This window comes from Crocodylus porosus, unplaced genomic scaffold, assembly GCF_001723895.1.
Source record: "Crocodylus porosus isolate Cpor-Errol unplaced genomic scaffold, CroPor_comp1, whole genome shotgun sequence".
In the NCBI taxonomy this organism is placed as follows: domain Eukaryota; kingdom Metazoa; phylum Chordata; order Crocodylia; family Crocodylidae; genus Crocodylus; species Crocodylus porosus.
In genome coordinates this window covers 74,336,319-74,350,015 of record NW_017728948.1, presented here as the reverse complement: position 1 = coordinate 74,350,015, position 13,697 = coordinate 74,336,319, and the positions used below count along the sequence as shown (strand labels likewise).

General features: G+C 42.0%; 1 protein-coding gene across 2 annotated transcripts in view; it reads left to right on the top strand.

Moving 5' to 3' along the window:
* Positions 1–13,697, top strand: part of MMRN1 (multimerin 1) — a 64,018-nt gene that overhangs the window by 16,877 nt on the left and 33,444 nt on the right. For both annotated transcript variants that reach the window (XM_019553456.1, XM_019553455.1), the window contains exons 2-3: positions 6,555–6,674; positions 10,696–10,802. In XM_019553456.1, coding sequence (XP_019409001.1) covers positions 6,555–6,674; positions 10,696–10,802 — 227 coding nt within the window. The remainder of the gene's footprint in view (positions 1–6,554; positions 6,675–10,695; positions 10,803–13,697) is intronic.

The following is a 13,697-nucleotide window of genomic DNA, read 5'->3' as shown; positions in this document are numbered from 1 at the left end:
TTGTGATGTCCTGGCACTACGCAAAAAGAGAACCCCTGCTTGGAATTAGAACTGGTTAAAAATTAATTTCATAATTAATCCTTCCATTTATTTTCTGAAGAACTATAGAACTGGTGAGTATGCCTCATGTTTTGAGCCTTTGACAATTTTATGAATTTTTTTAAACCATTTGTTATTCCTGTTTCTTTTCAACCACCCTTGTAATGAACAGGGAAGTAAGACAGGGAAGCCTAACAGAAGGAAACGAAGAGAAGGAATTGGAGAGTTAAGACATTTAATATTGACTTTGGCTCACTGTGGGTACCTCATGGAAGAGTTGGAATGTGGAGTATGTCATGCCTGAATGAATCAGAAAAAGAGGCAAAATTCATGCATGGGCAGAGAACTGGCACAAGAACTAGACTCATACTGAACTGGTTCCGCCTGCACAGGGATTGATTTCAGGGACACTTAGAGGGAGGATTCATTGTACATAGAAAATGGCACAGTGGTAGGTAAAACTGAAAGAAAGGCGGTCTGCCCAGTGGTTAGGGGACTATAGTAAGATTTGAAAGATTTAGATTCAAGTTCCTGTTCCACCACAGACTTGCTGTACAATTTTGAGCAACTTGTAGTAGGATTACATCTTTAAAGATAATTCATTTCCTAAACTAACTTCCCAAAGTTTACTATTTGGTGCACCTAACTCTATAAGTACTAACACTTTTACTGAGAGAGACATGTGAAATATTACAGCTAATGAGCTACTTATAAACGTAAAAGTGATAGCCTCAAACTCTCACCAGCAGGACCCAAGACCAGAGACACATTGTGAGCATGACTATGAAAAATATTTCTTGTACAAGAGACCCTTGGAATGAAGGAAAAAATGCACGTTACTGAGGCAATCAGTATAGCTTTATCTACAAACCACCAGTTAACACAACCTAAATACAATCCCATAGGCTATAATGTGAACACCAACATGGAACAGCCTTCCATCCCTGCAAGAATAAAAACCCTCACTAACCCAGCATCTGGGACAGGAGCTCCTTCCCTGATAACAGCCAGGACAAGACTGCCCTGCTAGCTCCAGCCCTGAGCTTATATGCTCCCCTGGTCCTGCCTGTATGTAGTCATCTGACCTCTTCCAGGTGTTGGCTAATTATCCATTAGCCAGTTGCCCTGGTGATCTGCAGCTGCTGGCCCCTGCCTGCCTGCAGAGCTTGGTGGCTGGGCTGCTTTTTCTCTTTAAGTAACAGCGAGCCTGATGTTCAGGCAAAGTGTCCTTTTAATCCCTAATAACCAAGTACTGTAGCCCTGATTCTCAGATCAGACTAAGCTGCACCTCAGACAGAACTCAAATATTGTGGAGCAAAGTTGGCTTTATGCCCAAACAATATTCTGAATGAGGCCAACAAACAGGTGAACGTGTTCTGATCACTCTCAAACTAACCTAGGGTACTTAAAACATAAAAATTAGATCACTTCCACCTCTGGATTTTTTAATGTCTGTAACTTGCCCAAATGTGCGTGTGTGTTTACAGTGAAACAATAAACACACACATACTTTCTCACCTAGAACACCATTTTTTCAAAAAAAGCAGCTGCTAGAAATTGGGGTATGCATTATAAGCAAAGAAATAAGATAACAATAGTTTCTTCTGCTTAAGCTTCTGGGGGACAAAAGCAAAAGTAACTCCACACCTGATCCACAGGGAGCTGAACAATAAGCAAGCTTGGTTCCCCAGCTCCTGTTATTCAGTTACTTATTACAAGAAAATATTTGTTTTCCTTCATTCTGCCTTTCAAAAACAAAGTGAGTATCTTATTCTAGGACATGTTGTATGTGAGAAAATGTGGCATTTCACAATCCAGAATCAAATCAAAACATCCCAATAGAAACGTGTTTCTGCAGATCTTACTAAAATCCAAATTTTAGGAATCTGTATTTCCAATGGGGACTAAATTATTCCATGAAAGGCAAGGAGGATTTTTAGGTTTAAGTTCTCTTTTATGCAAAGCAGCTAAGTGGCTGCCTTTGCATTACCCCTCCACCACACTTCACTTTCTATTTTTAAATCTACATTTTTTCAGACAATTTGGTTTTAAAATTATATTTACATTTTTAACATCTCTTAATGAGCTTATTTCATTGGCAGCACAAACCTAATTATGAGTCACACCAGGGGCTCTTTTGCTATGGATATTTCCTCCAATTTAGGCTGATCAAAGATTACTAGGCCATAAGAGAACCACAACTTCAGACATTCCACTGATTTTTTAAACTGAAATAATCTATTGAGGTACAGTTCAATTTTTATAAAGATCAGAATTTTTAATTCAGAGGAGCTTTAAAAAAAAACCCAACAACTCATGTTCTGCGGTGAGTTTTATCCCCCGTCCTCCCCCCCATTAAAATATGTGTATAAGTTGAACCTCTAGTAACCTTTTCTTTGAAGGTAGCCACTCTCAACAGTTATAATCATAAGTGGATTTGCATTATGAATCTTAAAAAGTAGGTTACATTCTTATAAACTAGACTCGCTGTCCTTCAGGACTATAATGTATTTTGAAATTGCTGCTTATGAGTGCTTTTGTTTATTTTTACTTTTTACTCTGAATATATATTCAAGTGTAAAAAAAGCATCTAATTAACAAAAATTTGCCCCAAACCCCATGCAGCACATTGACAATGCTGCCACATTTATCTTATTTCATCTCTTTCTTTGGGGAGGTATATAACCTGACATTTAAAGCACAGTTGTCAGCCCCAGGGGCTTTCACATTCTAACCTCACCCAGGCTCACTGTATTTCTAGGCAAGTCATTTTTTTAAAAATGCTTCTAATTTCAGGGGCCTCAGTTCCCAGATGACTAATTTTAGAAACAGAGAGGTCTGATGTTTCTTGTGCTCTCTATCCGCTACAGTTGGAATTGAAGGCATGCAACAGATTTACAAATCAGGCCCTAGATGGGTTGGGCACCCAACATCATAAGTCACTTTTATGGAAAATGTAAATTTAGCACAAACCACTGCATCAGCTGGAGCTGCACTTCTTTATGGCTTTCCTAAATTTGTTCAGCCTTATTTTCTATATCTGTAGAACAATATAATGCTCACTTATTCCACAGATATACTGAGAGGCTTAGTTCATCTTTGTGCTGTATATCAAAGACAAAGGGCAATTTCTGATCTAATTTATATCCACATAAAATCATCACCTGAGCCACAGTGGTAACAAGGGCTTGGAGATGTGATAATTCAGAAGCTGGAGATGTGCAGATTGATGATCACTATTCCACAGAGGAGTAATAGGCAATGCAATAGCACATATTCCTAGCTATACCAGATGCATAGAAAAGCCAGCAGCCTATACATGCACATAAAAGAGCACACGGGGCATGTCTACACATTCATTAATGCACTTTAAATATACTACCTCCATTGTAAGGCACTAGAAAAATGTGCATTAGCCTATTTTAATGCACTATAAAGGGACCCAAGCCAAGCAGCTACCCTGGGATGGAGCCCATGTGCCACACACTCAGGGGACATCTCACTCTCTTATTCTTAAATCTCACCCACCATGACTTGGAGAGATGTACCAGGAGGTGGTATCTGATTGGAAAGGGAGATAGTTGAGATTGGTATGAGTCACAATGTCCTCAGATCTTCTGTTGGGCTCTTTCTCCCCTATACCCCACCCCTTTCCACTTGGGTGTTCTTGTTGATGCTTGATATGAGCACCTAGCCATACTAGGTGTCAGCCTCATTATTCAAGGCAATGAATCCATAACAGAAAGACAACTGTGTTTCCAAGAGTCAGAGTCTCTCAGCTGAGCTTTCTGGGCTCTGCTGCAGTTCTGAGTCAGAGGTGCATGGCCTGCATAAGGAAATGAATAAAGTAATCTAGCTCAAACAGCAACATCCAAGCCTGTTTCAGGCCTTTCCTTGGCCCGGTAGTGTATCTTAGCCACCTTCCCTCAGGCAGCCCAAGCTCTTCAGGGTTTCCCCTGTACACAAGTTTGGCCAAAGTAGGCTGGTCAGTCCCAGTCCAAGCCCTTTTTGTAAGGTGGGACCAGGGGTGTCATGAACCCTGGAGTAGCCCCTAAAGGTATCTGACCTCATATGGTAGAATTCTGATCCAGATTCTCAACCCTAGGCCTTCTGCCTCTTTGGGGAAACATGGTAAGCTAACCTTGCCCATACCTGTGTTCCCACATCCTGGGGTTGGTGCATCCTTATGTAAGGGGTTTAGAACTGGTCTGAGCCAATCCAGACCCCTGCTCATTCCCACGTGCTCTGCCACTGCTGACAGATGCTGGTAGCCCTAGATGGGCCCATTATCTCCTACACCTGTCACCCCTAGATGCTAGATGGTGCCTCCTGTGCTGGCCACCTGCCTTCTTGTCAGGAAGCAGCCTGTGCCCATGTGAGGCTGGGGTTCTGACCCTGCTCTAGGAGTGGCGCCTGTGGGGGTGTTGACTGCACTCTGACAGCCTCTCCAGCAGTGCAGCAGAACACATTCTGTGTGTGCAAGCTCATTGCTTCTCCACAGCCCAAGCCAGGGATCTGCTATATGAGGACTGTGCCAGCTGCCCTGAATCCAGTAAGTGCAGGGCTCAGCTTGGCCCCTGTTGCATGTGCATAAACTAAAGAACGTGGGTTTTTTGTTATGCTTTAATGCACATTAAAATAGGCTAATGCACCTTAAAGTGAACATGTAGACAGGGTCACTGTTTCCTTAGTATTGAGTGCATCTACACAAGACATTTAATGTACAGTATACTAAATAGATGTGCAGTAAACAATGTGTGTCTCCACGTGCGCCCATATTAGGATGGAGTAAACTAATTAACTTTGCAGCAGGATAGTACTAGTATTTACTTGTAAATACTAGTACTATCCTACTGCAGAGTTTATTTACTCTGCAGAAACACTGTGCCAGCTGGCAGAGGCACAAGGGTGCTTCAGTGCAGGAGCTGCTTGCCAGCTAGCCCTGCACTGAAGCTCCCCTGTGCCCCAGTCAGCCCTTCCACAGCATGTTGAGCTGGGGAAGAGTAGGCTGGCCCGCCCCCCCAACAGTCTACCATCCAGAGCTGCTTTGATCCAGATGGATGTGCTACAGTCCCAGATGCATGTGAAGACACAGTGCCTTGGAGCAGTAAACTTCAGAGCAATAAGCTCCAGGTTCATTTTTATGCCTTAATTTCAGGTGTAGGTGTGACCATTGTAGAATACCTTCAGGAGCATTAACTAGCCAGACCTCATTCATGGCAATCACTAGCAATAGAGTGTCTGGAGTTAATCTCTTCCTACTGTTGCATGGATGTGCTGAGAGGTTTCATGAGCTTTTTCCCCCTCCCTGTGTAAACATGTAGCAGGGCTTCACTGAAAGCATCGTTAATATTTTGATTTCCTATCCGTTAATTTCTGATGTATTCCCTTTTTTCCCTGTTCCACTGGGGGGAAGTTTATATGCTACACAACCACAGTGTGGCTTTAAGTAATTTTATGACCTCACTGCTATATTTGGTTCTGTTCCTGCTTACAACAGTTATACATGAAAATAATCCCATAGATTTCCCTACAGTTCTTCCTGATCTGCATCTGGTAAAAAGGAGATGCATTTACACTTTACATTGACAAGTGAGGGCTGCATTTATCCTTGTCCAATATTTATTTTTGCAATTTGCAAACTGGCATGTAAAGGGAAAAAAAGATACAAGTCCCAGACCTAGGAAAAGAATATAAATAGACCCTCATTCAAAGGCATAGAGTTTTTAAATCCCAATTAAAAAGAAATGTATCTTAATGTAAACTCCCAAGGAAGCATGCAGTGAGTGAGGGGAATAAGATCAAAGAAATGACACAAAAAACTCCCTTATAGAGCACATTCTTCAATAATTAAGCAACGTGTGCTGTGTCCTGGTGCTGCATAATGTGGTGCATGTAACAAAAAGACAGAGAGTCTCATTCTATTACCTTTACTCAATAGATCATTGCTTCATGGGTTGCCTCACTCATTTCATTGGGACTGCACATAAAATACTATTCAACCTAATTAGGATGAAACATCAGGATCTGTATAAACAAAGCCAGTTGGGCTTGCTTGTCTTATTCTTCTTCGTGGCTAGCACCATTGCTTCCATTTGCACAGGTTTAATTGGAAAAGGGATTTCTCTGAGGTAAATGCTACTATTCTACATTTAAATGAGTACTGTTATATTGTGTTTATGGTTTCTACTTTTTCCAGACCATTGTAAGATGTTAGTTCTGAAGCTGGGTTGATAATACATGCACGTGTAAGTAGAGATTGAGAAAATGATCATCATTCCCATTTTGCCAGTGAGGAACCCCAAGGCACCAAGATTAAATGATTGGTCACAGGTAACACAGAAAGTTTGTGACAGGGCCTAGAACTGAACCCAGACCTTGTGTATCCTGGACCTGCAACTTAATTAAAAGAATCATGGAGAATTGTGTTTCTCTTCTATTTTGAAATAGGCTTTTTTGTATAACAGTTTTGATTAAATGTGTAAACTGATTTTGTTCCCTCTTTTTTTATACAGGAACTGGTGTGCATATGTCCATACCAGACTCTTACCTACTGTGGTAATAGACAACCTGGAAACCTTTTCATCAAGCAGAGGGAAGCCATGTACCTGGATAACTGGAGGCTGTGGTGTCAGGTGGGCAATGCTATAAGAAAACAGGACTTGCATGACCTTTAAATAGAAACATTTAGGTAATTAATACAATCATGACTTCAAAAACATTGTCAATATGAACAAAAGATAGATATTCAAGCTTCATCTATTCACTCTGTCCTGGTTATAGACCTAATGGCCAGATCCAAGAAAATATGAACAACCCACAGGTCAGACACAAAGACACCTTGCTTTTAAACTTCTATCCCCTAAAGCAGAATTTAGAACTCCGAATTAGGTGCCTAGGCTTACTACATTTCCATCTACTTGGGATCTGGAGCCTAGGAAGGGACTGCATTTATACTGTTCATTCCAGAATAAGAGCATCTACAAAGGATGTTGATCAGGAATAAATATTCTGCTTTTATTCCAGTTTAATCCTTATTGTCTGTAAAGACAAGCCTTTACTCCTACAGTCTGAGCTCAGCAGGTTGAAGGGAATAAGGAGAGATACAATACAATATTATATCTCTTGTGAAAGGGGGCCAACACTTCAGAGTAAAGCTAAATAGCATTTTAGAGTTCACAGGGAGAACATTTTGGCTAGGTATAGACGTTATACTTTTACCGGTGTAAGAGACTGGAAATCAGTTGTAGCGGGTTCAGGGAAATCATTTCACTCACACAGTCTATTGTGGTTTGTTTGAAGTTCACCTGGCTATTTATTGTCCCTATTTCCCTGGGCAAACTCCCTCTGGACAGGGATCTACATATACACTTAGCAGTGCAAGCAAACATACCCCATAGTTATCTAATTTCTCAGTCAGTTTCCCTCTGACAGCACACAGTCTTTGCTTAAACTCGCATGTCTCTATAGCTACAGACAGACATTATACATAAACCAGTTAAAGTAATCAGAAACTGGTTTAAACATGTAACAGAACAGATGTTCAGTGCACACAAACCAGTTTGAAAATAGCTGAAATAGGTTTGAGATAAACCTGGTTGAATGTAGTATCAGACTTAACTGATTTGGCTCAAACCAGTTTACGCACCATGTGTCCCAGACCCCTTGCTGGTTTAAGATAAACCAGACACCCCAACATCCTGGCATGCTCTCTGGTCTGGGTGGGACTGTCTGTTCCGCAGCAGGGCTCACCCCTCTCCTCTGCTCCCTGGCTGCAGCTCCAGAGACTGTGGAATGCTTCCCCCATGCTGTCACACTCCCTGCTAAGCAGGAATTCCCCCTTCCCCTCTGCGTTGCTGAGGAGGTGTCTGTGTATTAGCTAGCAGACCACATGCTGTCTATGGTCTATGCTGAGTCAATAGGCAGAATCAACAGGTAGCTGGTAATGTCCCTCTGTTTTCTTAATGGGGGGATAAACACTGAGTTTGGGGGTGATAAACACTGTTATGAATTCCCCGCTGGGCTAATTGCAGCAGCCTGCTGGACCATGGCCATGCCTGGCCTCAACTCAGTACTATTAAAGGGAAGGGAGGGCTGCTCTAGCATCACCTGGCTTCTAGCCTGAGCCACTGCAGGCATGTGCCTGCATTTCTGAGTTCTCTGTCTGATTACAAAACTGATTTGCCTAGCCAGGTTAGACTTAAAAATGGTATTTAAAAGTCTGTGTTTGGGGAATTAGCTTATAGGTATAGATATATGCATTATAAGGGGTCAAGTTGGGCAGCAGGGGTTAATTGGATTTCTAAGAGTCTGGGTTTCACACACAATGTGTCTCACAGCCCTGAAAGCAGGCAGGCTGTCCTGCATGACAAGGTCAACAGATGGACACAGCCTGAGAACTGAGGGGGGCAGGCCATAACACAAGATCACAGCCTTTAAGGCAGACAGGTTGTTTAACACAACAAGGATACATAGTCTAGAAAACAGTCTGGGAATCAAGGAAGTATGTACCATACTGTCCCAAAACATGAGATAAGTGACAACAGCTACAAGGCCCCAGAGCAGCAGGGGGGCTGAGTCCCAGTTTTGGGGGAACAGACCAAATTAGGAAAAGGCCCAGAAGACTACATGGACATGTGACCACAGAGAGATGGCCCCCCACGTATGAAGACTCAGCATGAGTCATCATGGGGGAAGGAAAATACAAAAGCAGAGACTTGAGAGTAACAAAGGGTCCCTCACTGTTCCTTCTCATTCCTCCTTCTCTTCCTCCCTGTCCCTCCTGTCCCTCCTCTTCTTTTCCGTCCCTCCCCATTCTTCCTTCTTTTCCCTATCCCCATTCCCATTCCCTGGGAAGGGTCCCCGAGGCCACCAATGACCGAGGGCATACCAGCAGCCCATCTCATGCACCTCACCGGAGTGGGGCTGTGAACCTCAGCTTCCCACCTCCAGACTGCTGACACCTAAGAGAGACAGCCTCAGAGTGGAGCCTGCATCATGGTCAGATGTACTGTGACTTTGATGACAGCCCTAGGATTGGTAGATATAGAATTGCTTGTTGTTCGTATTGTTGCTATTTTGTTCTTACTCTGTATTAATAAACTCACCTGTTATCAACTGGCAGGTCGTGTGGTCAGTCTAAGGGTTGTGCTTGCATGGAACAAAGGTATAGGGGCTGGGTCCAAATCCGGTGCCAACAATAGTGGTCAGTAGGGTTGTTTATCATTCTTTGCTACAAGAGTTTTTTAATCCCTTTATTTTGGGGGTTTTTTAGCATGGGAAAAGAGGACGGGAGATTGGCTCTATCTTCCCATATACCAAGGACAATTCTTAGCAAAATTACAAACCAAGGCATCATAATTAAATAGTTACATGCATCTTCAACTGACTTTCAGATTGGCTTGTAGACTTCCTTTTCCTAACTCCCTCTGCTCTTCACCAAGAGCCCTCTAGAAATTTCTTCTGCTAATCCATAAGGTTTTCCATCTTAGTCAGTGCCTTGAGGGAGCTGAGCTCATGTCCTTACTCAGATATTATGCAATCTCTACTAAAAAATCAACTCTGAGTTGCTACACAGAGAAAAATGCTCTGAAAACAAGAATGTTTCAATGTTGGGTAGCAAAACAGAATCCCAGTCATTTCAGAGTGGACAATATCTGCCTCCCATCCTCTTAGCTTCCTTTTGTGGGGAAAAAATAAACAGTTTTAGGGATGGTGGAAACAAAAAATAGCTAGAAGTCAAGCTGCAAGGTGGTCTCTGAGAAGCATCCACATGTGCATGTAAGGTATTAAAAACTTAAACGGGGCCCTGGGGCCCAGGAAGAATAGCTGGAAATGAGTATTTTGGAACCAGACCTAGCTTTTCAAACACCATAACTTTGTATGGTTGCTTATTCCTGACTATGCCCATCTTTTAGGACTAGACATAATCTTTCTTACTTCAGAATAAATCCTTACACAATTTACAGTGTGTCCTTGTGCATACCAGCAACCAGCTTTTGTGTGTAGAGCCAGTGAGAAAGCAAAGATGAGCTGTTTTGTTGTGGTATAATTGCATCAGTGTGGTGACTTTTTATAGGAGATATTTAAATATGCAAAAAATACTCTCATTTTGCCTGTGAAACCCTGTTCTCAATAGGAAAGAGTTTATACTCTAGCTTTGATAAATAAGTGGTTTGCATGAACAAAAAGAGAATAAAGACTTCAGATAAAATCCTAGGAGTTTAGCATAGATTACAGTGGGTCTGGGATTTCATCTTAATCATTTGTTTCATTGCACACAGTATTGTATACATCATGGCTAAAATCTGCCAGAGTAACTAGAGATTTTGAATTCTGGGTTAAGTTCCAAGTTTCATAGATCTTAAAGCAACCTGAATCTTTCAAAAAATAAGTACCCATCTCATGAAAATCAGACCCATTTAAGATGTCTCAAGCTGAGTACTCAGAAACTTCATTGCCCAAATCTACAGTTAATTTTAAAATATAAAAGAATGTTTGGTTATTTTATTTTCACCCTTATGGAGTTATAAAGAATATTGAGCTATGTTATTGTTCATCATAATGGGTTTATCATAGATTTATCTTCCAGGATCATATCCAGTGATCTGAGACAGACTCAGAATGGTTGATTTTTAAAATCTTCTTGCTCAGGGGATCACAAACAACAACCCATCAGGTTTACAGAATCAAACATAAAATCGTGACATCGTTGGAGTGGAAGTGCTGCCCTGGGTACAGTGGACAAAACTGCCAGCCCAAAGGTACACAATTTGTACACATATGAAGCAAATTCAGTTTGGAAAGATAAGCAAAGACAACAATCTCATTCAAAAGTAAATGGCTTAGACGATTATCAGTCAAGTTCATTCTGCTAGAATAGGATCTGAAGCTTATTATAATCAGGGAAAGTGCAGACTGGGGTAAAATTTTGCAGAAAATTGCTTTATTGCTTTTGCTGCCCCGTCACATAATTTTGAAAAATAATTGAATAAGTAAATAAAGTGACCTCTTCTCTCCTCCACCCTATTTAAAGAAAACTGCTCATGAAATCTTAATTATGATTCTATTTAGCAATAATCTGGAGTCTGTATTAAACACTTCACTACCCCGAATGCCTGACCTTTTAATAGGAGAGGGGAGTTAGGCATACAATATTGTCATCATGGGAATATTATATCAAGGTCTTCTCCTGAATACATATAGCAGGGTCACCCCTTTTCTAGTCAAAGGCAGATAGCCAGGAAAAAGAGAAAATAAGATGCCCAATCCTGTTTCTTCCTCAAATCAAGGAAAATTTTATCATCAACTTCAGTGGTAACAGGACTGAACATGACTGACTTTCACAAAAAGCCACACAGGGTATATGCATGTTCTGTATATAACTATGCCCTTTTTAGATGGAGAATGCAGTTTTATCATTGCCCTAGTGATCAAACATATGGCAAAGCACTGTAGTTTAAAATCTGTATAACTGCTATTACTTTGCCCCTGGTCTTAAACAAGCTGCCCTTGAAAAATAAGATATGGCATCAGCATACATATTTTAAATGAATGAATATTGCAAGAAAGGCCATTAGCTGTGGTAGAGAATTCAATCAACACTGGTAGAGTAGAGACTGTGATTAAAAATTAATGTAGAGAAATGTAGAGAAATCACTGCTATTCACTTCCAGAAGAGGAAACTCTTAATACTGAAGAGCTAGAACCCTAGCAGGCATGGAAGTCTCATTTCTATTACTGGTAAATGAGTCAGGGTCAAATGTGGCCTGATCAGTCACCAAAATATACATCCCAAGCCTGGATTTGATATATTACATGGGTTTGCATTTTTAAAAAATATATATAAAAGCTAATGACAGTAGAGAAAATGTAGGCATAAAAAAAGAGACAGAGTCTAACTGAAGTAACTGATGCAATATTAAGGGAACATGGGAAAGCTGAGGAGGAAAAACGTCCAGAGCCCTATTCATTGTTCATTTGTGTAATAAAATGGCTATGAGTATTTTCTGGGAAGGAACAGGAAGTGATTTGGAATCAGTTTTGGGTTCTATTCCCAGATCTTCCAGTATCCTGTTGCAGACATAGGAAAGACACTAAATCTTTCTATACCTAGTTTTATCCAGATAAAAATGGAGAATATTGAGATGAATGAATCGATGCTTGTAGAACACTTCCAGAGCCATGGATGAAAGGCAGGGTGTAAGCACAAAGCATTTCCCTTCTCTGCCTCAGAATCCTTTCTCCAAAGAGAGTGAACCACTAGCAAACTGCTGCCACTGTTGCCCACACCCCATGTGGAGGTGTTTGCCAATGAATCTGAAAAAGCCAGGGGACAATGTCTCTCCCTAGCTGCAGAGAAACCTCCTGTAAGGCACTGTTCCATGGTCCTCTTCACAAGCTCCTGGGTAGCCTCTCTAAAACTTGTCCATGTGCATGCTTGTCCACCATAGGGTCTTTCCTCCTCCCGCTCCCCCCTGCTGCGCAGACCCTTGCAGATCCAGTCCACTCTCTGCCAGAGCTGAGGGGGGGAGGGGGCTGGCAAAGGGGTGGGGCTGGGGCAGCAGAGCCATGCTCTAGACAAGGGGAAAGCCCATGCAGACCCCAGCTGGTGGAAGCCAGGGCCAGAGCAGGGGTCCATCTCCGCTCCTGTCCACCCATCTGCTGCCACCAGCTGCACTGGGGAGACTGCCTCAGCTCTGTCACAGCCAGGGTCAGGGGCTCAGCTGGAGCAGACAACTGTGGAAGAGGCTAGCCTGCCTGATTTGCAAGGCAGGGGTTAGCGGCAGGCTAAAATGCATTCTGGGTTGCCAGGGGACTGAGATGTAACTTTTGTCAGGAAGAGATCTGGGACAGAAATGCGGTAGATGCGTTCAACCCAAATCATATATGTTTGATACTACATCCATCCAGATCTATCTTAAAGTGGTTTTGGCCATTTTGAAACCAGTCTTTGCGCAGTGAACTTCAGTTCTTTTCCAAGATTAGACCAGTTTCCAATCACTTACGCTGGTTTGTGTGTGACGTCTGTCCCTAGCCATAGTGAGCTAAATGTATTACTATCTGAGCACGTCTACATGTGCAATTAATGTGCACAAATAAACTCCAGCACTTATTGCCCCAGAGTTTTTTTTCTCCCGGGCTCACCAACCAGGCTTCACATGCTGCAGCGTGGCTGTTTGAGGCACAAGGGGGCTTCAGCTCAGGGGCGGCCTCCTGGCTTGTCCTTCACTGAAACGTTCTGTGCCCCAGTCAGCCAGAGCAGTGTTTACACATGAGCTGCTGTGCACGAAAAAACTCTGCAGCACGGTAGTGTTTGTATTTTACTAATAAACTCTGCAGCAGGGTAGTGCTTGTAAAAAAGAAACACTACCTTGCCACAGAGTTTATTAATTCTATATGCCCTAATAGAGGCACATGTGTAGATGTTGAGACGTTTACTGCATAGTTAATTAGTCAACTGTGCAGTAAATGTCTCATGTAGATGTGCCCTCTGACACTTGTCATTGAGCATAAACAGAGTGGTAGTCTTATTTGGAGATAGGTGTGTAGGTAACTGTCAGGTATGGTAAAATCAACCAACGAAGAGAGTCAGATGTCCACATCACAAACTTCCTGTTTTGTATCCCATGATGCAACACTGTCTCTTCCCTGACCAA